Source organism: Mobula birostris, chromosome 6 (assembly GCF_030028105.1).
Source record: "Mobula birostris isolate sMobBir1 chromosome 6, sMobBir1.hap1, whole genome shotgun sequence".
Lineage (NCBI taxonomy): Eukaryota > Metazoa > Chordata > Chondrichthyes > Myliobatiformes > Myliobatidae > Mobula > Mobula birostris.
In genome coordinates this window covers 70930135-70955688 of record NC_092375.1, presented here as the reverse complement: position 1 = coordinate 70955688, position 25554 = coordinate 70930135, and the positions used below count along the sequence as shown (strand labels likewise).

General features: G+C 42.5%; 1 protein-coding gene across 1 annotated transcript in view; it reads right to left on the bottom strand.

Moving 5' to 3' along the window:
- Positions 1–24273, bottom strand: part of LOC140199815 (uncharacterized) — a 38036-nt gene extending 13763 nt beyond the window's left edge. Inside the window, exons 1-2 of the mRNA XM_072262312.1 lie at positions 24145–24273; positions 7562–8080 (exon numbers count right to left, since the gene is read on the bottom strand). Of these exons, the coding sequence (XP_072118413.1) occupies positions 7562–8080; positions 24145–24153 (528 nt within the window). The 5' untranslated portion in view covers positions 24154–24273. The remainder of the gene's footprint in view (positions 1–7561; positions 8081–24144) is intronic.
- Positions 24274–25554: the final 1281 nt, after the last annotated feature.

The window sequence follows — 25554 nt, the reverse complement described above, 5'->3', positions numbered from 1 at the left end:
CTCCAGAGACAGAGACAGAAAGATCTAGAAAGGGGAGCGAGGTGTCGGAAATGGACCAGGTAAACTTGAGGGCAGGTTGAAAGTTGGAGGCAAAGTTAATAAAGTCAACGAGCTCTGCATGCGTGCAGGAAGCAGCGCCAATGCAGTCGTGGATGTAGCGAAGGAAAAGTGGGGGACAGATACCAGAATAGGCACGGAACATAGATTGTTCCACAAAGCCAACAAAAAGGCAGGCATAGCTAGGACCCATACGGTGCCCATAGCTACACCTTTAGTTTGGAGGAAGTGGGAGGAGCCAAAGGAGAAATTATTAAGAGTAAGGACTAATTCCGCTAGACGGAGCAGAGTGGTGGTAGAGGAGAACTGGTTAGGTCTGGAATCCAAAAAGAAGTGTAGAGCTTTGAGACCTTCCTGATGGGGGATGGAAGTATATAGGGACTGGACATCCATGGTGAAAATAAAGCGGTGGGGGCCAGGGAACTTAAAATCATCGAAAAGTTAACGCAGCAGGCCGGGCAGCATCTCTAGGAAGAAAACTTAGCCACTTATCCACTGATGTCCCCTTTCTAGATCTTTCTGTCTCTGTCTCTGGAGACAGCTTATCCACTGATGTCTACTATAAGCCTACTGACTCTCACAGCTATCTGGACTATTCCTCTTCTCACCCTGTCTCTTGCAAAAACGCCATCCCCTTCTCGCAATTCCTCCGTCTCCGCCGCACCTGCTCTCAGGATGAGGCTTTTCATTCCAGGACGAGGGAGATGTCTTCATTTTTTAAAGAAAGGGGCTTCCCTTCCTCCACTATCAACTCTGCTCTTCAACGCATCTCCCCCATTTCACGTACATCTGCTCTCACTCCATCCTCCCGCCATCCCACTAGGAATAGGGTTCCCCTGGTCCTCACCTACCACCCCACCAGCCTCTGGGTCCAACATATTATTCTCCGTAACTTCCGCCACCTCCAACGGGATTCCACCACTAAGCACATCTTTCCCTCCCCCCCCCCTCTGTATTCTGCAGGGATCGCTCCCTACGCAACTCCCTTGTCCATTCGTCCCCCCCATCCCTCCCCATTGATCTCCCTCCTGGCACTTATCCGTGTAAGCAGAACAAGTGCTACACATCCTCCCTTACCACCATTCAGGGCCCTAAACAGTCCTTCCAAGTGAGGCAACACTTCACCTGTGAGTCGGCTGGGGTGATATACTGCGTCCAGTGCTCCCGATGTGGCCTTTTATATATTGGCGAGACCCGACGCAGACTGGGAGACTGCTTTGCTGAACACCTACACTCTGTCCGCCAGAGAAAGCAGGATCTCCCAGGGGCCACACATTTTAATTCCACATCCCATTCCCATTCTGACATGTCTATCCACGGCCTCCTCTACTGTAAAGATGAAGCCACCCTCAGGTTGGAGGAACAACCTTTTTCTCCCTCTGTCCCTCTGAATATACCCCTTGCCCATCCTCTGGGTCCCCCCCCTCCTTGTCTTTCTTCCCGGACCTCCTGTCCCATGATCCTCTCATATCCCCTTTGCCAATCACCTGTCCAGCTCTTGCCTCCATCCCTCCCCCTCCTGTCTTCTCCTATCAGTTTGGATCTTCCCCTCCCCCTCCAACTTTCAAATCCCTTACTCACTCTTCCTTCAGTTAGTCCTGAGGAAGGGTCTTGGCCTGAAACGTCAACTGCACCTCTTCCTAGAGATGCTGCCTGGCCTGCTGCGTTCACCAGCAACTTTTATGTGTGTTGCTTGAGCATTTTCCGCTGCTTCTGTGCTCAAAAGAAGAATTTCTGACCTGTTACAGGAACAGAATAGGCAGAACTTACTGTGCTTTACACTAGACTGTGTAAAGCTCGAAAATATTTGATTCTGATCAGAAGTTGTAAAGATTTACAATTCTACTAGAACTTATTCAGACACAGAACTTTGACAATATAGATTCCATAGGTAAATAAATCTGAGATAAGCACACCAATGCTAAATAGTTCCATACCTCTGACATTAATAAAGCACTCTAACTTGCTTTTATTATATTGTGTCCAAAAAATAATCTGTTGAAAGCAAATCAGAATTTTAATCTAATCTTAATCCCATTCTTAAAAAAAAAGAGTGAACTGGGGTATTCACAGAAGTAGTCAGTACAGAATCCAAGGTCATCACAAAACTATGATGTATCCTCACCGATTGATTCCTGCATGGAAAAAATATGTAGAAGAATGACACAGATAGGCCATAATCTATGCTTCAGATTGAGGTACTTCAATTAATTGGTAACCAAACTAAAAAAGTGGTCTCTTTTGACTTATAGACAGCTGTTTGGATGTACCTCTTTTTTATGATTGCAGGAGATATACAGAACCTTTATTTTTAACTAAATAGTTTAGAATACATAGTGTGAATGAATGGTAAATGAAATTAGAGCATTGAATTCTGAACAGTATAGCATAAGACATGCCCACAATGTGCTGACTTTTCAACCAAATGTACAATCAATCTAATCCATCCCTCCTACACAGCCCATCGCCCTCCATTTCTTTTATCCACATGTCTGCCTAAGAGACTCTTAAGTGTTCCTAGTGTATCAGCCTTTCCCACCACCCCCAACAGTGTATTCCAGATACTTACCACTCTCCGTATAAAAAATCTATCTCTGACATCCCACATCTTCCTCCACTCACCTTAAACGATGTCCTCTAGTATTAAACATTCTTGCCCCAAGCTGTCCACTCCATCTATGCCTCTTATAATCATATACAGCTCGGTCAAGTTGCCTCTCATCGTCCTACACACTAAAGAGAAAAGCCCTAGATTGCTCAGCCATTCCTCATAAAACATGTTCTCTAATCCAGGCAGCAACCTGATAAATCTCCTCTGCACCCTCTCTAAAGTTTCTATATCCTTCCTATAATGAGGTGACCAGAACTGAACATAATTCTCCAAGTGTGGTCCAACCACTTTTATACAACATTCCCTTGCACCTCAGTCCCTCCATCTGCCACTTCTTAGCCCAGTTTTACATCCTATGATCTACAACAACTTTCTACACTTTCCACAATGCCACAGACCTTTGTGTCACCTGCAAATTTATTAATGCACCTTTCCACTTCTTCAGCCAAGATATTTATGTAAGTCACAAAAAGCAGGGGTTCTCAGAACAGATCGCTAAGGAACACCACTAGTCGTGAACCTCCTGGTGGAATAGGCTCCATCTACTACCACCCTCTGCCTTCTGTGGACTAGCCAATTTTGAGTCCATGCATCCAAGTTTCCAAGGATCGCATGCCTCTTGACTTTTTGAATGACCTACCAAGGGGAACATATTTAAATGCCTTACTAAAATCCATATACACCACATCCATTGCTCTACCATCAACAAAATATTTTACGACTTCTTCAATTAATTCAATCAGGCTCATGAGGGTTGACCTGCTCCTCACAACGCCATGCTGACTATACCTAATAATCCTCTCTCCACTCCTCCTCAAACCTTAACCCTCTGAACGCACTGCCCTCCACTCCCTCTATGCCAATCCCAGCCTTACCATCAAATCTGCAGACAAAGCGGGTGCTGTTGTAGTGTGAGAAACTGACCTCCACCTTGCTGAGGCCAAGCACACCTCCTCATACCTACTCCTTGAAGAGGACCTCACTCCAGACCATCAGAAAACTGTCTCTGACACCATCACTGGCCTCATCAACTCTGGAGAACTCCCATCCACAGCCACGAAAATCACTATTCCCTTACCCCACACTGCTCGCTTCTACCTCCCACCCAAGATCCACAAACCTGACTGTCCAGGTAGGCCCATTGTCTCTGCCTGTACCTGCCCCACTGAACTAATGTCCACATACCTTGACTCCATTCTGCACCCCTCGGTTTAGTCCCTCCCCACCTACTTCAGCGACATTTCTCAAGCTCTCAGTCTCCTCACCAACAATCAAATCAAATTCAAGGTTAATCATCATTCAATCATACATGAATACAGCTGAATGAAACAGTGTTCTTCTGTGCAAAACATATACAGCACATCCAAAATAGTGAGCAAAAAAACATAGTCACATATAAAAACATATATATAGCCAGCTTCCTGAGTGACATATCCTGCAAATTGATGGTACAGTAAACACACGCACGCAATCCAATCTGTCATTCCACCAATCAAACACTGGAGGGCAGCACGGATGTGAAGGGCCATTCCCCAACTGAGCACAGACGCATGCTACACCACCTCTGGCATCTCCTCTCCTGGACTGCAGCAGCAGACAAGCCTGCCCTGGCTACAACCGAGGCCACACAGCTTGCCTGCCATCTGTCGTGCCACCAAACAAGGGAAACAGGCCTGCGGTATCTTACGTTATCAATGTCCAACAGGGTCTTGTGATCGCAAGAGAAATGTTGAAGGCGATCACCCACGGTTACACTGCACGCTGCCTTCGCACACCTACTCCAACATAGCAGGCAGCAACACAGTCTGCACCCAGTCCAGCACCTCCACCAATGTGCAGCTCACTGATGGGATAGACTTGCAGTACCTGAAGTTCTTGGAATTCAGCATTATCTTGCAATAGTAAAAAAAAGAACTTTAACAAAGAAAGAAAACACCTTTGATTGGCCCCTGAGAGGCCACTGAATCCAAACGTGCTGCCATCTTACCAGAAGGAATAACCTTCAATTCCCTGACCCTGACTGCCTCATTTTCACTATGGATGTCCAGTCCCTATACACTTCTATCCCCCATCAAGAAGGGCTTAAAGCTCTCCACTTCTTTCTCAATAAAAGAACCAACCAGTTCCCCTCCTCCACCACCACCCTCCTCCATCTGGCAGAACTGGTCATCACACTCAACAATATTTAATTGACTCCTTCAGTTTCTCCCACTTTCTCCAGACTCAAGGGGTAGTCATGGGCATCTGCCTTTACATTGGCTACGTAGAACAATCTATGTTTCAAGCCTTCCCTGGTAATGCTCCCCAACTCTTCCTCTGTTGCTTTGACAACTGCTTGGTACTACTTCATGCACCCGTGCTGAGCTCGCCAACTTTCCCTTCAACTTCCACCTTACCCTTAAATTCACTTGGTCCATTCCTGACACCTCCCTCCCCTTTCTCGATCCTTCTGCCCCAATCTCTGAGACAAACTGTCAACCAACATCTTTTATAAACCTACTGATTTTATAAACCTATTGTGGGAATCAGTAGGTTTATAAAAGAGCACCTCCACTCCATCCGCCAATAGTGGAATTTCCCAGTGGCCAAACATTTTAAGTCCAATTTCCATTCCAATTTTGACATGTCAGTCCAAGGCCTCCCCTTGTGCCATGATGAGGCCACCCTCAAGGTGGAGGAGCAACACCTCATATTCCCTCTGGGCAGCCTCCAAACTGATGGCATGAATATTGAGTTCTACTGGTAAGAAATATTTCCCCACCATCTCTCCTTTTTTTCTATTCCCCACTCTGTCTTCTTACTTCTTCTCACCTGTCAATCACCTCCCCCTTGGTCCCCTCCCAATTCCTTTTCTCCTATGGTCCTTTCTCCTCTCATATCAAATTCTTTCTTCTCCAAGCCTTTATCTTTCCTACCCACTTGGCTTCACCTATCACCTACTAGCTATCCTTCTTGCCCACCCCCCACCTTGTTATTCTGCTATCATCCCCCTTCCTTTCCAGTCCCGAAGAAGGGTCTCGGCCGGAAACATCATCGTTTTTTCATTTCCATCAATGCTGCCTGACCTGCTGAGTTCCTCCAGCATTTTGTGTGTGTTGCTTTGGATTTCCAGCATCTGCAGAATTTCTCATAAGACTATGTTTCTCCAAATGTTGATAAATCCTGTCCCTAAGAATTCCCCATTAGTTTGCCAACACTGAAGTAAGACTCATTGGTCTGTAATTCCCAGGTTATTCCTATTACCTCATTTGAATAAAGGAACAATATTTGTCAACCTCCAATCTTCCGGTACTACTCCTGTGGCCAGGAAGAACACAAAGATCATTGTCAAAGCCCAGCCATCTCTTCCCTCACTTCGTGCGATAACCTGAGGTATAATCCATCCATCTCCCTCCCTCCACAAATTAAATACTTTTTCATACTGTCTGCTCCTATCCATGTCCATAGCTGTGCTAAAGATCAGGGGATTGTGCTCATTATCTCCTACTGAGAGATCTGTCAGCTGATTAGGTTCATTACCAAGTACTAGATAGAGTATGGCCTCTCCTCTGGTCACCCTGACTACAGACTGTGTCAGGAACCCTTCCTGGATGCAACTAAGAAATTCCGCCCCATCTAAAACCTTTGATCTAGGGAGGTGCCAATCAATATTATGGAAGTAGAATTCACCCATGACAACAACCCTGTTATTTTTGCACCTTTCCACAATCTGCTTACTTATTTGATCTTCAGTGGCCCTGTTACTATTGGGGGGGGGGCAGGGGGGTGCTAAAAATATTCTCATTGGAATGATTGCTCCCATCCTGCTCCTGACTTCCACCTACACAGACTCAGTAGACCAGGGGTTTCTAACTGTTTTTGTGCCATGGAACAATACTATTAAACAAGGGGTCAGAGAACAGAGAACGCCAGGTTTGGAACCCCTACAGTAGACAATTCATCCATGATGTGCTTCCTTTCTGCAGTTGTGATACAATTCCTGATTAGCAATGCCCCTCCCCCATCTCTTTTACGTCCCTCCCTGTCCCTTCTGAAACATCTAAATGCCGAAGCATCAAGCAACCAATCCTGCCCTTGTAACAGCAACATTTCAGCAATAGCCACATCATCATCATTCCATCAACTGATCCATGCTCTGAGCTCATCACCCTTGTTCTTAATATTTCCTGCATTAATTACATCAACCCATCCATCTGACTGCATTTATGTTCTATCCTCTGCCTATCCTTCCTCACTGTCTGTCTGTACAGTGCCCCTATCTTTACACCAACTGTCCTATCATCTCTCCTAACATTCTGGCTCTCATCCTCTTGCCAGCCTAGTTTAAACTTCCCTGACAGCTCTAGGAAACCTACCCGAAAGGACATAGGTCCCTCTCGAGTTCAGGTGTAACCCATCCCTTTTGAACAGGTCCTCCTTCCCCAGAGGAGATCACAGTGATCCACAAATCAGAAATCACTCACCCCTGCACCAACTCTTCAACCACACATAAGGAAAATCTTGCTTTTATCTACAGCTATGTTACGTAGCAGAAGTAACTAGAAAACAATTTGGTGCAGGAACCCTAAATGATTTCTTTCCTTCTTAGTACAGGGACATTGATGGCAACAGAAAATTTTCTTACCAATCCCTGCCTGAGATCAGCCAGGTCAGCAGAGACCAGGTGAAGGGCCTGTACCCTGCTGGCAGCAAGACTCTTCTCTGTCGTATGTATAATGAGGCAGGGAAGACAAGTAATCATGAAGAACTTCACCCAGCCATTCACAAATTCACACCTCCCTAAGAAGAACCAAACAATATTAACCTGGCACCAGAAAAAAAAAGTCTGCAATTAACTTAAGCTCCTGTTAATCAGATGGACTAGAGTAACTTGCTTTTGAAGTGCTCACCAACCTGAAATATCTGTAGAATATTATGCTTCTCCATATACAACACAGATCGCTTATATGGATCTTCAAAACAGCTTGCAAATTTTTCTTCAACTTCTGTAGACACCTCTGTCTTAGCTGCAGCTGTGGGTTGAATTGTAGCAATTGTTGTAGGTTGTAGCTCAGGTTTAACAGATGTTTCACCTTTATTTATTGGCTCAATTTCAGATGTGGTAATGTCCTGCCCTTCTGCTTCAGCTGCAGTTTCTACCACTGGTTCAGCCACTGGCTGTGTTGCTGGTTCAGCTGCAGTCTCAGCTGTTCGGTCATCCACTGACTTTGGCACTGGTCCAGCTTCAGTCTCTGCCACTGGCTGTGTTGCTGGTTCAGCTGCAGTCTCTGCTACTAGCTCAGCCCCTGACTCTGACACTGGTTTAGCTTCAGCCTCTACGATTAGTTCTGACTCCGCTTCTGGGGCAGGAGGAAGAGTTCCTAGATGATCAGATCCTTTATTTTCCTTCTCTACAGATTTCTGGTCATCGTTCTTTTCAATAAAAAATGTGAGATTATATCGTTAATAGATGTGCAATTGTTTTAATTTAATGCAAGAAACATTTTCAGTGTCTCCACAAGAAGTATGTCCAAATGCAACTCCCAGCAAAATGTGTACTATCAATGGAGCTACAAATGGACTCACTATGGAGTTTTTTTTTAAAGTGGGGTCAAGCAAGAAAGAAAGAAGAGTAAGACAGAAGATGATTACAAACTCTGAATAAAAAATATGGTTATCATACTGGAGGATTTCAATTATTACTTGGAATTGTCTTTGCTCTAAAGGCTCAGAGGGATGTACCCTGGAGAGCTCTTTGATGCAGTATAAGATAGATAAACAAAGGAAGTATTATTGGATCTTGGCTTGCAGAATGTAATAGTTAAGTGCAGGGAGTGTCAGTGGGGTATTATTTTGAAGATAATATATTTTAAAGCAGCTATGGAAATTGACCAATAATTAAGGTCTTAAATTGTGCTAAGGCCAATTTCATTAACGTAATAGTAGATTTGGCAAAGTTAGACTGGGGTAATCTACTTATAGGTACTTCTGCATCTGCATAGTGGGGAGCAATCAAAGAAGAAGTAGCAAGAGTTCAAGGCCAACATGTTTCTATAAGGCTAAAATTTAGTGGCAACAACTAGAGGGAACTCTGATTGTCAAAGTATACTTAGGATTGGATAAAGAGAATAGAGGAAGCAAATGAGATAGGTATAGGGAACAAATGACAGGGGAATCCTGTCATGAGGACAAGAGCTCAAGGGAGAGGCTTAAAAAATTAGCAAGACTAAGATGGATCATGAAAATTGTTGGCAGGAAGGATTAGGTAAATCTAAAGGGGCTTTCTAAGTATATTAAGGGAAAGGAATAATGGAAATTGTGGACAACAGGAATTCTGCAGACGCTGGAAATTCAAGCAACACACACGATGTGGCAGATACCTCCTCTTATTTACCCCTCAATTGTGACCTCACTAAGGAGCACCAGGCCATTGTCTCCCACACCATCACCGACTTTATCCGCTCAGGGGATCTCCCATCCACTGCTACCAACCTTATAGTTCCCACACCTCGCACTTCCCGTTTCTACCTCCTACCCAAGATCCACAAACCTGCCTGTCCTGGCAGACCTATTGTCTCAGCTTGCTCCTGCCCCACTGAACTCGTTTCTGCATACCTCGACACGGTTTAATCCCCCCTTGTTCAATCCCTTCCTACCTATGTTCGTGACACTTCTCACGCTCTTAAACTTTCCGATGATTTTAAGTTCTCTGGCCCCCACCGCTTTATTTTCACCATGGATGTCCAGTCCCTATATACTTCCATCCCCACCAGGAAGGTCTCAAAGCTCTCCGCTTCTTTTTGGATTCCAGACCTAATCAGTTCCCCTCTACCACCACTCTGTTCCGGCTAGTGGAATTAGTCCTTACTCTTAATAATTTCTCCTTTGGCTCCTCCCACTTCCTCCAAACTAAAGGTGTAGCTATGGGCACTCGTATGGGTCCTAGCTATGCCTGCCTTTTTGTTGGCTTTGTGGAACAATCTATGTTCCGTGCCTGTTCTGGTATCTGTCCCCCACTTTTCCTTCGCTACATCGACGACTGCATTGGCGCTGCTTCCTGCACGCATGCTGAGCTCGCTGACTTTATTATCTTTGCCTCCAACTTTCACCCTGCCCTCAAGTTTACCTGGTCCATTTCCAACACCTCCCTCCCCTTTCTAGATCTTTCTGTCTCTATCTCTGGAGACAGTTTATCCACTGATGTCTACTATAAGCCTACTGACTCTCACAGCTATCTGGACTATTCCTCTTCTCACCCTGTCTCTTGCAAAAATGTCATCCCCTTCTCGCAATTCCTCCGTCTCCGCCGCATCTGCTCTCAGGATGAGGCTTTTCATTCCAGGACGAGGGAGATGTCCTCCTTTTTTAAAGAAAGGGGCTTCCCTTCCTCCACCATCAACTCTGCTCTCAAACGCATCTCCCCCATTTCACACACGTCTGATCTCACTCCATCCTCCCGCCACCCCACTAGGAATAGGGTTCCCCTTGTCCTCACCTACCACCCCACCAGCCTCCGGGTCCAACATATTATTCTCCGTAACTTCCGCCACCTCCAACGGGATCCAACCACTAAGCAGATCTATCCCTCCCCTCTCTGCTTTCCGCAGGGATTGCTCCCTACGCGACTCCCTTGTCCATTCGTCCCCCCCATCCCTGCCCACTGATCTCCCTCCCAGCACTTATTCTTGTAAGCAGAACAAGTGCTACACATGCCCTTACACTTCCTCCCTTACCACCGTTCAGGGCCCCAGACAGTCCTTCCAGGTGAGGCGACACTTCACCTGTGAGTCGGCTGGGGTGATATACTGTGTCCGGTGCTTCCGATGTGGCCTTCTATATATTGGCGAGACCTGACGCAGATTGGGAGACCGCTTTGCTGAACACCTACGCTCTGTCCGCCAGAGAAAGCAAGCCACACATTTTAATTCCACATCCCATTCTCATTCTGACATGTCTATCCACGGCCTCCTCTACTGTAAAGATGAAGCCACACTCAGGTTGGAGGAACAACACCTTATATTCCGTCTGGGTAGCCTCCAACCTGATGGCATGAACATCGACTTCTCTAACTTCCGCTAATGCCCCACCTCCCCCTCGTACCCCATCCGTTATTTATTTTTATACACACATTCTTTCTCTCACTCTCCTTTTTCTCCCTCTGTCCCTCTGACTATACCCCTTATCCATCTTCTGGGTTCCCCCTGCCTTGTCTTTCTCCCCGAGCCTCCTGTCCCATGATCCTCTCATATCCCCTTTGCCAATCACCTGTCCAGCTCTCGGCTCCATCCCTCCCCCTCCTGTCTTCTCCTATCATTTTGGATCTCCCCTCCCCCTCCAACTTTCAAATCTCTTACTAACTCTTCCTTCAGTTAGTCCTGACGAAGGGTCTTGGCCCGAAACATCGACTGTACCTCTTCCTAGAGATGCTGCCTGGCCTGCTGCGTTCACCAGCAACCTTGATGGAAATTGTGGAGCCAGTTAGGTACAACAAGGACATTCTGTGCATGGAGCCAAATTGAACAGCTGAGGTTTTAAATGAATACTTTTCATCATTATTCACAAAAGAACCCACCTTTGTAGCTGGAGAATTCAGTGAAGGGGTAGATAAAAATCTAGTGCAGGCCTCTATGGAAAAAAGGAGGTATTTGATGGCTAAGCAGTCTTAACAGGATGTAATGTTGAGATTTTATAAAGCACTGGTGAGGCCTCACTTGGAGTGTTGTGAGCAGTTTTGGGTCCCTTATCTTAGAAAGGATGTGCTGAAACTGGAGAGGAATTTCTTTAGCCAGAGAGTGGTGAATCTGTGGAATTCTTTGCCACAGGCAGCTGCGGAGGCCAATTCTTGATATATATCTAAGGCAGGGGTTGATAGATTCTTGATTGGTCAGGGCATGGTGGGTTACAGAGAGAAGGCAGGAGATTGGGGCAGAGATCAGCCATCATGAAATGGCGGAGCAAACTCGATAAGCCAAATGGCCCAATTCTGCTCAGATATCTTATCGTCTTACGGTCTTAACAGTGAATAAGTCCCCACGATTAGATAAGATTTATCCCAGGCTGCCACACCAGGCAGTGAAAAAGTTTGCCAGTGCTCCATCTGAGAAAGTTAAATCTTCACTACACAAAAGCTAGATATTAGATGACTGGAGGATAGCAAACATTGTCCTTATTTTAAGAATGGCAGCAGGGAGAAGCATGGTAACTATAGACCCATAAGCCTAACATCAGTGGCATGTAAGATGCTAGAAAAAAAAACTCTGAGGCAAAGGACTATTGATGACTTGGAAAAGCAGTTACTAATCAGAGACAGTCAGCACAGGTTTGTCAAGGGCAGATCCTGTTTGACCAATTTCAATGAGTTCTTTGAAGAGGTAATGAAGTGTATCAATGAGGGAAAGACAATAAATATGGTTTGCATTGACTTTAATAAAGTAACTGACAATATCCCATATGGAAGATTGGTTCAAAAGATTAGGAACCATGGGATTCCACAGTAAGTTGGCAAACTGGATCCAGAATTGGCTTGGCAACAAGAGACAGGAGGTGATGTAGAAGACTATTTTTGTGATTGGATGCCTGTGACTAGTGGTGTTCTTCAAAGATCAGTGCAGGCACCCTAGCTGTTTGTAATATACATGAGTTGGATTTGGACTTGGAAGGTAAGATCAGTAAATTTATAGATGACACCAAGATTGGTGGAGTCCTTACAGCTGCAGATGTATTGATGTTGCTAAAATAAGCTGAAAAAATGCCAGTTGTGCAGTATATAATCCACACAAATGTGAGGTACTGTTTTAGAGAGTACTATAGATGTGAGGATACACCATGAATGATAGGATCTTAGAGAGTATTGAGGAACAAAGGGACCACAGATCTTTGAAGGTGCCAACATAGGTAGATAACATGGTTAGGAAGGCATAGGGCTACCTGCCTTCGTTAGTCGAGGTGCTGAATATTATAAAACTTTGTCTAGACCTACCTGAAGTACTGATCTTGCCTCCCACATGCAAATCAAAGTTAGAAATATTACTGACAACTAGGGTCCCAGCAGTGATCTTTATGGGACATGACTAATCACAGGCATCCAAATGCAAAACAATCTTCTACAATCACCCTGTCTCTTATTGCCAAGCCAAATCTGGATCCGGTTTGCCAACTGTTAGATCCCATGGGTCCTAACATTTTCAACCAGTCTCCCATGTGGGACCTTGTCTAAGGCCTTACTAAAATCAATATAAATCACGTCTAATGCCTTGCCTTCTTTTATATGTGCCATGGGAAGGACGTGATAGCAGTGGAGATGGTACAAGGGAGATTCACCAGGATGCTGCCAAGGATGGATTAGTTGTTATAAGGAAGGACAGGAGAAGCTACGTTTTTTTTACTTCCTGGAAAAGAAGAGATTAAGAGGGGACGTGACTGAGTTATATAGAGTTATGAGAAGTATAGACAAGGTGGATTTCAGAAAATGTTTACTCATAACAAAGATACATAAAACTACAGAACATAGATTTTTAGGTAAGAGTGAGTTTCAGAGTGGATGTGTAGAGAACCTTCTTCAGCCAGAGAGTGGTAAGTACCTAGAATGCACACTGACAAAATTAAGTGTCTAGATAAGCACTTACACTACTGAAGCACTGGAAAATGGGGTTAATACAGAAGGGTGCCACTGGGTGTCATGAACAAGATGAATGAAATGGCTTCCGTGCATGTTGCATAATTCTACGACTCACTGACTCAAAACTGTCAATTTGTTAATTTAATTGAATTTTTGTCAAATAAACATTCTAGATAAGGTTGTTAACAATCTGAAACAATGATTTCAATTCTCAATCCTCAGATGCTGCCTAACCTTTGAGTAATTTTAGCATTCTAAGCCTATATTACATTGATCGCAAGGATATTTTGCCAGACATCTGTATCTGGTACAGCTCGATCATAATTTATTTATTTTATTTATTGAGATTCAGTGCAGAGTGGAATAGGCCCTTCCAGCCCTTCGAGCTGCACCACCCAGCAATCCCCGACTTAACCCAGGCCTAATCATGGGACGATTTACAATGACCCATTAACCTACCGAGCGGTACGTCTTTGGACCATGGGAGCACCCAGTCACAGGAAGAACATAAAAACGCCTTACAGGCAGCAGCAGGAATTGAACCCCAGTGTAAAGCATTGTGCTAACCACTATGCTACCGTGTTACCCTCAGGCTCCTCAATATACAGAGTAGACCAAAAAGAGGAGACTGAAAGGTGTACAATCAAAGAGATCTCAGCAATATGATTTAGAAACTGCTATGAATGGACAAATATTATAAAGGTTACGAGCAAGTGAGATTGGGAAATGGTGTCCCACAGGATTTGTTTTGGGATTACTGAAAGAGAAGATGGTAAATAATTCAAAGAATTATTTCTGTGTAGTAATCAATGGAGATTTTGATACCATTGGGAGTAGTTGAGGTGAATAACATAGAAGACAAAGCTTGAACTAAAAGAAGTACAGTATTGATATAGTTAGATGCGAATTAGATCTTGTAACACTCCAGGTGTGACCTGAAGCAAGCCAAATCTAAAAATTTCTGTGGCTTTATCTCACTCAGATCAAATGTTGTATTCTCTATATTAAACCTTAATTGCACTGAAACCATTAATTCATGTGCACTGTTGAACCTATAATATACCTAAGGAACTGTTGAATTTCAGTTAAATTTTAAAATGTAACATCTTACGGTATCTTAAATGTTAAAATTTAACAATTTTAACTAAAATAGTGAAAACAGTAGATGCTGGAAATTTGAAGTAAAACATAAAAAAGGTTGACAATTTTCCAGTAAGACAGGCAACATCTGTGGGATGAATAACACAGTTAATGTTTTGAGTCAGAACCTCTCTGAAGAAACCAGAAAATAGATACAAAAAGTTAATTCTATGTTGCGGAAAAGGTTGCAGAAGGGGTGGATAAAACAAAGGGAATTTGTGACTACTCTGTCCATGTTATCTGTCACTAAAAGCAGAATCGTAGGACATACATTGGTTGTAGTAATGGAGAGAGAACTGAGTCAAACTATTGAACGATCTACAGGAGAAATAACCCAGTTCTGATATATACAGTAAAAATGAGCAAAAGTTGGAGAATTCAATATTGAATCCTGGAGGATGCAATATATTCACATAGAAAATGAAGTGCTGTGCACTGAACTTGAAATGGGCCTCATTGTAATGGTACCAGAAGCTACAGATAGAATAAGTGAGAGTCAGTGAAGAATTAATGTAGTAGGCAATCAAAAGCACTTATAGACTGAACACAGATGCTCCACAAAGTGATCTGCATCTGTTTCTCTTTTACAGAAGAGACCAAATTGTGATCACCAAACGTAGTATACTAGTTCTGAAGAAGTTTAAATGACTGCTTTGCCTTGGAAGACTGCATGCATCCCTGGATGGTGAGAAAGAAAAAGGTGAAAGAACAAACATGCATCTCCTCTGGATGCAAAGAGCTGTAAGATGAGGAATGGTTGGTGGAGACAGAAAAGAAGACCAGGAGTCATGAAGGGTCCACATTCTTCAAAAATAAAATAAAGAGAAGAATATGTGTCAAGTGGTGGATTCCTGATGGAGTTGGTGAAAATTGAGAAATATGATCTGTGAAGTGTGGAAGCTGGTGGGGTGTAAGGTAAGTTCTGGAGAAGTCTGTCCTTTGGAGTAGTGAGAGTGAGATCTGTGTAAGAGCAGAAGCCACTGAAAAGAGCAAGTCTCATTGCAGACAAGTCACTTGGGCCAATAAAAGGAAGTGAGGTACAAATGGAAAGGCCATTGTGGGAGCAGCCATTGTTAGAGTGGGACAGGGATAGAGTGGGGAACTAAGGCTTTGACTCAAGAGGCTTTAACAAGAAGAGGTGGAAGCCAAGGCAGCTGAGGCCATTGCATGAGTAGACCAGTACAGGAGTCTGAAGTCTGAAACTCAGAAGAGCAGGTAAGAACAGGTAAGGATATTTATATAGTAGTTAATTAAAAAGATAACAAGTTGCAAGTACATATTAAGTAGAATGCAGTATCAGGTGATGTGTTGTAGCTGCATGATGTAGAAGCTAGCGGACCTCATTATGGCAGCTGATGACCACATTTACAGCAAGTACTGGTTGCTCAAGGAACTCAGGCTCAAAGTTGATGATCTGAAATCTGACTTTCAAACAAGGTGATGCATCAGGGAGGAGGAGAATTACCTTACACTGTGTTTCAGGAGGCAGTCACACCCATTAGATTAATTACTTCAAATTCAGTCTGAAGCCAGGGACAAGTGGTTGTGACTGCGAGGGGGATCTAAAAGGAATTGCTGGTGCAGCCTCAGCCCTGAGCTTGCCCAGCAGGTCTGAGATTGTTGCTCCCTGTCAGGATGAGAGTGGGGGTTATAGGAAGAAAGTACAACCAAACCATGGCACCATGATTCAAGAAATGTAACTGTAATGGAAATAGTATAGTCTGAAGAACAGACACAATTCTCTGTCACAAAGATCAAGAGACCCAAAAGCTGAAATGTTCAAGTTCAGGACATCTCAACTGACCTTCAGATGAACTGCAAGGGGGAGGGGTACGGTCCAGAAGTCGTGATCGATGTGGGTATCGATGACGTAGAAAGAACAGGGAAAGAGGTTCTGTTGAGTGAATTTGAGCAGCTAGAGGCAAAATTAAAATGCAGACCAAAAATGTAACCATCTCTCAATTGTTACTGTAGTCACGTTGCAAATTGGCACAGGGTTAATAAGATCAGAGTGGCTCAAAAATTGGTGTGGGCGAAGTGGATCTGAATCTGTCCAACAGTGGCAGCAGTATTTTTGAAGGAGGGAGTTGTTCCAATGGGACGGGCTCCACCTGAACCGTGATGGGACAGGAGCCCTAGCGCATTGCATAAGTAGGGCTGTGGATAGGACTACAAATGAAGTAGTTGGCGGGGGGGAAGGTGAGTTCAACAGCTTGGGTAAGTACGTATAAAATAAAAGTGAAGGAGAGCACAAAAGAGGTCACAAGTCTCCAGAATAAAACAGAAAGTTTAGACAGGGATAAGAATTTAACAGATGGGAGCTTAACAACCAAGAATACACCTTGTATCGAAAGTACAGGCATGCGAGTAGAGGGCGTGGGATGACTTTGTTTGTAAAATATGAAATGAAATCCTTAGAAAGAAGAGACATAAGATCAGAAGATGTAGACCCCCTTGTTGATAGAGTTACATAACTGCAAGGGTTAAAATACCCTGATGGGAGTTATATATAGTAGCCAGGATGTGGGGTACAAATAACAACCAGAGATTTAAAAAAGGAATGCAAAAAGGTCAATGTTATGATAGTTATGGGGGATTTCAATATGCAGGTAGATTGGGAAAATGAGATTGTTACTGGATCCTAAGAGAAGGAATTGTAGAATACCTACAGGATGTTTTTTTTTCCACACAGCTTGTAGATGAGTCCACTGAGAAATAGGCAATTCTGGGTTGGGTGTTGTGTAATAGAACAGATTTGATTAGAGAGCTTAAGGTAAAGCAACCGTTGGGTGGCAGTGATCATAATATGATAGGATTCACCCTGCTTTTTGAGAGGGATAAACTAAAATTGGATGTATCGGTATCACAGATGAGTACACAGGCATGAGGGAGGAGCTGGCCAAAGTTGATTGGAAGGGAACACTAGCAGGGATGACAGTAGAACAGCAATGGCTTGAGTTTCTGAGAATAATTCGGAAGATGCCAGATAGATACATCCTAAAGAAGAAGAAGCATTCTAAAGGGAAGATGAGACAACTGTGGCTGACAAGGGAAGTCAAAGTCAGCATAAAAGAAAAAGTGAGGGCATACAATATAGCAAAAATTAATGGAAAGCTAGATGATTGAAAAATCTTAAAAACAAACAGGATCAACTAAATAAGTAATAAAGAGATAAAAGAAAAAATATCAAGGTAAGCTAGCCAATAATATAAAAAAAGGATATCAAAGGTTTGTCGGATATATAATAAAAGATAGGCAAGAGTGGACATTGCACCATTGAAAAATTATACTGGAGAGGTAGTAATAGGGAACAAAGAAATGACAAATGAACTGAATAAGTATTTTGCATCTATCCTCACTGTGGAAGGCACCAGTAGCATGTCAGAAATTCAAGACTGTCAGGAGACAGAAATGAGTGTAATCACTATTACTAGGGAGAAAGTGCTTGGGGAACTTAAAGGTCTGAAGGAAGATAAGTCACCTGGACCAAGATGAGCTACACCCCAGGGTTCTGAAAGAGGTAGCTAAAGAAATTGTGGAGGCATTATTAGTGATCTTTCAAGAATCACTACATTTTGGAATGGTTCCAGAGGACTGGAAAATCACAAATGTCACTCTACTCTTTAAGAAGGGAAGGAGGCAAAAGGCAGGAAATTACAAGTCAATCAGCCTGACTTCAGTGGTTGGCAATTTTCGGGGCACTTGGAAACACACAATAAACAGGCAGAAGTTAGCTTGGTTTCCTTAAGGGGAATTCTTTGAGGAAATAACGGGCAGGATATACAAAGGAGAGTCAGTGGATGTTATTTACTCGGATTTTCAGAAGGCCTTTGACAAGGTGCTGCACATGAGGCTACTAAGGAAGATAAAAGACATTGGTATTACAGGAAAGATACCATGGACAGAAGATTGGCTGACTGGCAAGAAGCCAAGAGTGGGAATAAAGGAATTGAGTTTCTAGTTGGCTGCCAAATGACAAATGGTGCTCCGCAGGGTTCTGTGCTGGATCCACTACTTTTCATGTCATATATTAATGATCTGCTTGACAGAAATGATGTGTTTGTGGCCAAGTTTACAGATGATAGAAAGATAGTTGGAGGGGCTGTTAGTGCTGAGAAAGCAAGAAATCTGCAGAAGGACTTGGACAGATTAGGACAATGGGCCTAGAAATGGAATAGAGTGTAGGGAAGTGTATGGTCATGCACTTTGGTAGAATGAATAAAGGCATAGACTATTTTCTAAATGGGGAGTGAATTCAGAATTGGAGGTGCAAAGGCACTTGGGAGTCCTACTGGAGGATACTCTAAAGGTTAATTAATTTGAAGGTGGGGTCGGCAACGAGGAAGCCAAGTGTAATGTTACTGTTCATTTTGAGAGGACTAGAACATAAAAGCAAGGATGCGATGCTGAGGCTTTATAAGGCATTGATCAGAACACATTTAAAATATTGTGAGCAGATTAAGGTCCCATTTCTAAGAAAGAAAGTGGAGGATCTGGAGGAGGCCTACAGGAATGATCTTGGAAATGAAAGGGTTAGCATATGAGGAGTGTTTGATGGCTCTAGGCGTGTACTCACTGGAGTTTAGAATAATGGGGGGAGGAAAGAGAGGTTTCATTGAAACACTCTAAATATTGAGAGGCCTAGATGGAGGATGCATTGAATAATGGGAGAGTCTAGGATCAGAGAGCACAGCCTCAGAATCAAAGGACATCGCTTGAGGACAGGGATGAGGAGGAATTTATTTAACCTGAGGGAGATGAATCTGTGGAACTAATTTCCACAAACGGCTCTGGAGGCCAAGCTATTGGGCATATTTAAAGCAGAGTTTGATAGGTTCTTGATTGGTCAAAAGTTATGGGGAGGAGGCAGGAGAATGAGGTTGAGAGGGAAAATACATCAGCCATCATGTGGCGAAACAAACTCAACGGGCTGAAAGGCTTAATTCTGCTCCCATGTCTTATGATCTCATGCTTTGACCAGAAAAAGAGGTGACAGCAGAGGTGTGCAAAATAGATAAGTAGTCATCAAAGGCTCTGTCCACCTTGGTTGAGAGAAAGCCATGAGACAGGAAGATGGAAGACACTTCAGTCATTAATTCCTAATGTCTATTAAAAGTTGGTGATTTCTATATATAGCTTGTTGCATGGTCATAGAGTTATGGAACACTACAGCACAGAACCAAGCCCTTTGGCCCATCTAGTCTGTACCGAACTATTCATCTGCATTGTCCCATCAATTTGCACCTGGACCATAGCCCTCCATAACCCTCCCATCCATACGTACTTATCCAAACTTCTCTTAAATGTTGAAATTGAACCTGCATCCACCATTTCTGCTGGCAGTTCCACACTCTCACCCTCTGAGTGAAGAAGTTCTGCTTCATTTTCCTCTTAAACATTTCACCTTTCACCCTTAACCCATGACCTAGTTCTAGTCTTACCCAACCTCAGGAGAAAAAGCCTGCTTGCATTTACCCTATCCATACTCCTTATAGTTTTGTATACCTCCGTCAAATCTCCCCTCATTCTCCTACACCACAGGGAACAAAGTCCTAACCGATTCAACCTTTCCCTTTAACTTAAGTCCTCAGATTCTGGCAACATCCTTGTAAATTTTCTCTGCCCTCTAATTAACATCTTTTCCTGTAGGTAGGTGACCAAAATTGCCCGGGTAATGGTTTACAATTCAACCATTAGTTTAACAATGGTAATTAAAATGCAAGCCACATTGAAAAATGTAAACTTTGAAATTTGAAGTGGCAAAATTTCTTAAATGTTTTCTTTGTTGTCTACTTCAATAAATTTTAATAAACTCCATTATTCTTTCTTGAGATAATCCACCATAGACATAGACATAGTGCAGGTGGGAACAAAAAAAAGCAGGATTGAATTTTGCTGAATAAAGTAATCGTGTGACTCCGCGTGCTTTACATTTCTGTGAAACCGAGCAAAAATAAAGCTACTCTGTTTGCGTTGATAGATTTTGACCTTGGCTGTACGGGCGGTGGAAGGAAGAAGAAACATTACCAGAGAAATATACAAATCACGAAAACATTACGCTTCATCAAGGATCCGCCCTACGAAAGAACTTTAGAGGCTTAATTGTAAATATTTTAATTTACTTATTAATATGCGATAACAGTTGATGTTTCAGTGTTCTCGTGTTGGATGGAAGTTGTCTGATAGCTGCCTTTTTTTTAAAACAATTTCACGAAATTGAGACATAGTGAGGTAGTCGTCCTCAAGTTAAAATATGTGCAGAATGATTTAATTTATATTTTCAGTTTTACAGCCTGTACATCGTTGCTCTTTTAATTTATTTCTTGGGGTGTAATTTATTCGACGGGTTATTCCCATTTACCTGGGCATTACGGTTTAACAGTAGACATGGGAGTAGATAACTTAAGACAAGTGACTGAGCCCTGGGGATTGAGGAGACAGTTATGTGCCCCGTCCCCGGGATTGTAGTTGTCTCTGTAGAAAGCGGAAGACGTCTGCCATACCTCCAGGTCGGCTCCAAAGTCATGAATTGGGGATGAAGTAAGAATACGCATTCTAATTCCTTAAATTACTCTACACTCGTGTTGTTGGTGCAATTGACCCATGGGCACACGTGATCTGCCTAAGAGAAAATAGTGAGTTTCTCTCCACAGCAGCTGCATGAACTGCTGAATATTGGCAGTATTATTTTATATTCAGATTTCTGCACCCGCAGTGCTTTGCTTTGGTACCCTGGGGACTGGTACAGTTCTTTTTTTGTCACCAGCGCCCGGTTTCACATCAGTAGGAGCTCATGTCAAAAGACAGTCTCTCAAGTTTATTCCTGCCGCAAGCCGGACCTGGCTCTTCCCGAAACACCCAGAGTTATCAACATCATCAGGTGCCATGCCCAGTTTGAGCTTTGACTGCCATGGCCCACACACTCCTGTTTCGGGTCAAGTGGATCAATTCATTGGTATTCATTTCCAGTTCTCTGGCCGCTGTCTCCATCATCATTTGTCTTTGCTTTCCTCTTGCTTTCTCCCCTTCAATCTTTCCCATAATTACCGTGCATTCTAACTCCTCTTTCCTCATCACATGTCCAATGAAGTTACGTTGCCTTCTCATGATCTCATACATTATTTCTCTTTTTGTGTTTGCTCTGTTCATGACATCCTCGTTAGATGTTTGTTTTGTCCATGATATTCTTTGCATCCTCCTCAAAAACCACATCTCTGCTGCTTCAATTCGTTTCCTCATATTACTAGATATTGTCCAACATTCTGAGCCATATAACATAACTGGATAAACGTAACATTTCAATGCTCTGAGGCAGGTTGTCATGCCTAGTTTCGTGTTGGTCAATATACTCTTCATTCTCGTAAAGGTGTCTTTTGCCATCCCTATTCTTCTTTTGATGTCCATGTCGCACCTGCCATCTGATGTCACCCAGCTTCCGAAGTAGCAAAAGTTCTTTACTTGTTTTATGTCTTCCCCGCTTATTCTCAGGCTGCAGATAGGATTCTCCTTCTTTTTGGATATCACCATACATTCTATCTTTTTGCGATTGATAGATAGACCCATTTTTGCACTTTCTTCAACAACTATATCAATTAAGTTTTGTAGTTCTTCCTCCGTACTTGCAATTAACACAGTGTCATCTGAAATTATTGATGTTTTTACCACCAACTTTGATTCCCAAGATGTCTCTTATTTTTTGTAATATTGTTTCACTGTACACATTAAACAAATCAGGGGAGAAAACACACCCTTGTCTAACACCCCTCTTGATTTTCATAAACTGACTCACTTCTCCATCTATTCTTACAGCGGCAGTTTGTTCCCAGTACAGATTTCTGATTAGGCGGAGATCTTTTGAATCTAGATCTAGAGTTTCCCGTAATATTTCAAATAACTTATTGTGCTTCACTTTATCAAATGCTTTTGTGTAGTCGTTAAAACAAACAAATCTTTTTGCACTTGAATAGCTCGTTCTGATAGTATCCTTAACATCAATATCACGTTTCTTGTACCTTTGTCTTTCACAAAACCACATTGTTCTTTACCTGTTTCAGATTGTACCTTACTTTTAGCTCTTGTCATCAAAATTCTTAGAAGTATCTTGGTGATATGACTCATTAAACTTATGGTCCTATGTAATTCACATTCTATTGCTCCAGGTTTCTTAGGAAGAGTGATAAATACTGATTTTTTCATCCCTTCTGGTATTATTCCAGTCTCATAAATGTCATTGATTAAATCAGTAAGTTTTTCAATTCCATAATCTTCAAGGGTGATAATTAGTTCTATTACTAATTCATCAGGATCTGCTGCCTTTCCTTTCTTCATCTTATTTATTGCATTATGAACTTCAGATTTTAAAATACTTGGACCTTCAATATTCTTCTTAATTTCTGGTTTTTCACCTTGATCGTCTTAAAACAATTCCTGAATATCCTCAGTCCATCTGTTCATAATCTCATCTTTTTCCATGATAATAGTATCGTCCTTTGTTTTCAAACATCCACCTGAAGAACAGAGGAGCTTTTTACCAGTGATATTCCTGATTTGTTGATGTACCCTTTTTGGATCAGTAATAGGGATTATTTCTAGTTGCTCACATTCCTGGTTTAACCATTCTTCTTTGGCTTTTTGACATAAGCTTTTTACCTTTTTATCTAAGGACTTATATTCCATAGGATTTGCTTTCTTCAGTCTCCTTTCTTCCATTAGATTTTTGATTTCATCTGTCATCCATTTATTCTTTGTGCTTTTTTCTTTTTTAGGAATCACTGACTTTGCTGATTCTACCAAGGCATCCTTCAGAGAGTTAAACTTCATTTCTACATGATTGCTATTATCTTCAATAGATTCTATTTCTAGACTTTGAAATCTATTCCTTACTTAAACCATGGTCAAACTCACAAAATGTATCGCACAACAACAGCATCAAGAGGATCTTCAAGATAATTCTGAAGATGCTTCGCTGGGTAGGGTTGATTCTTGGCAGCAGGGGATCCCCAACCATCATCAAGCTACTGCTCATAACATTCAAGTAACACAAAAGAAAATTATTGCCACTTGGAAAGTAAGAACCCTATATCAAGCAGGAAGATTGGACAATGTGATAAATGAAATGGAAAGACTAAAAATTAACATCATGGGAATTAGCAAAGTTCGTTGGACAGGTGCTGGTACATGTCAGAATAGAAATAAAACACTAATTTATTCTTATGGAACATCCCATACTAATGGAGTAGGTTGAAAATATGGTAAAAAGTGTTTTAGGATATTGGGCAATATCAGAAAGAGTGCTCCTTGTTAGATTCAGAGGACAGCCATTTGATTTAGCAATTATACAGGTATATGCACCAACAACAGATGGAACAAATTAGAATATAGATAAATTCTATGATGAGCTTGAACAAGCAAAGAATGGATACAAATCTCAAGATATTGTTATTGTCATAGGAGATCTAAATGCTAAAGTAGGACAAGGTGCTGATGGAAATACCAGAGGAAAATTTGGGCTAGGGGAAAGAAATGAAAAAGGCGAGAGAGAGGCGATGGTTAAAAACCATCCAAGACGCTTGAAGACCTGGAAAAGTCCAGGTGATAGCACCAGAAATCAAATTGACTTTATTACTATAAACCAAAGATTTAGAAACTTATAACCCAGTAATATGTCATGTCAAAGTAATACCCAGTATTATATGTGACCACGAATATGCACGGAAGAACTCCCAGAGGATGTGGTTACCTCGCTCATGACCGCACCGATGTGTTTCCACAGTCTCTTCCACAAGCCGTAAAAAAAAACAAATGTTAATGCAAGGGTTTCCGAAATGCGCGCCTCAAACCGTTCGTGCGCCTATCACCGAGCCCCACTTATTTTGTCCGCTGTGATTTACTGTAGGTGATGGTGGTTGCCGTGGAAACCGGTATGCAATATATAACGCGAATGACGAGCGATTTGACGTCGTACGGCGCCGTCGCCGTGGTAACTGTGTTCTCCGCCTGCGCGTCCTCTCAATCGCTGCACTACAAGGAGGAGGAAAGCAATGTAACAGAGAACCAGAACTTTGGAAATGATGGGCAATGGTGCTGTGTGCGATTACCCCACTGGTGGTAGGAATAACAAACAGAGATATGTGAATGGATAGTGACAAACATTGGCATTGCAGATGGGATTATAATTGGTCGAGGAAGTAATAAAGAGTTCTGCTAGGACTAGAGAAACAGGCTTATAACTAGAAACAATAGGTGGTGGCACTGGATTTAGGATTGCCACTTAACAAGGAATTGATGCAGAGAAACTTGAACTGGGACAACCACTAGGCATAAAGACTCAGGGCTCAACCGTGACGTTGGAACTAAGAATTACAGACACTAAACCTGGGATTGGAATAACCGCTGGGGCTGGCAAATCAAAGGCATATGGATCTGTGAAAACAAGCAATGCTACCGTGACTGGGAAAAACGCAGACAGTGACTGGGATTGCTAATACCACTGTGGCTGGGAACGCCACTAGAACTAAGATTAGCACAGGATGTTGCCATGATACAGGGAGCGTCACTAAAATGAAAATACAGGTACTATGGACAGTGACCAGCTGGGAATATCATTAGGGCTGGGAAGAGCTGCACTGTAAGTAATAGATGGAGACTAGCACTAGACCAGGGCACTCTAAGTATTCACGGAATGGTTTATCAAGACCGAGAATGACATGGAGATGGGGAATAATATGAGGCTGGCATTAACGCAGTGATACTGGAACCAAGAATACTGTAAATCTGTAGGACTGGGAATAGCATGTGTCAATGATACAAACACTATTACTATACTCAAAGTAACACTGGAAATATCTGGCTATGAGAATGGACAAAGAAGATTCTGCGAGATTGGGACTAGGAACTTGACTGAAATTGGGAATGATAATACCTTAAACGGTGACACTGTAGCTGGGAATACCACAGTGTGAATTGAACTATGTATATTCCACTAGGAATGAGAGTACAATGAACAGTCAGTCTTGGAATATAAGTAGCATTCTCTCTTTGCACATCTTTTGTATCTTTATTGGCTATCCTTTCTTGTTCATTAAACTTTCCTGCCATCCAATCTATCACAAACCTTGCCCTTTGTTATTTCTTAACTCTTACCCCTTTT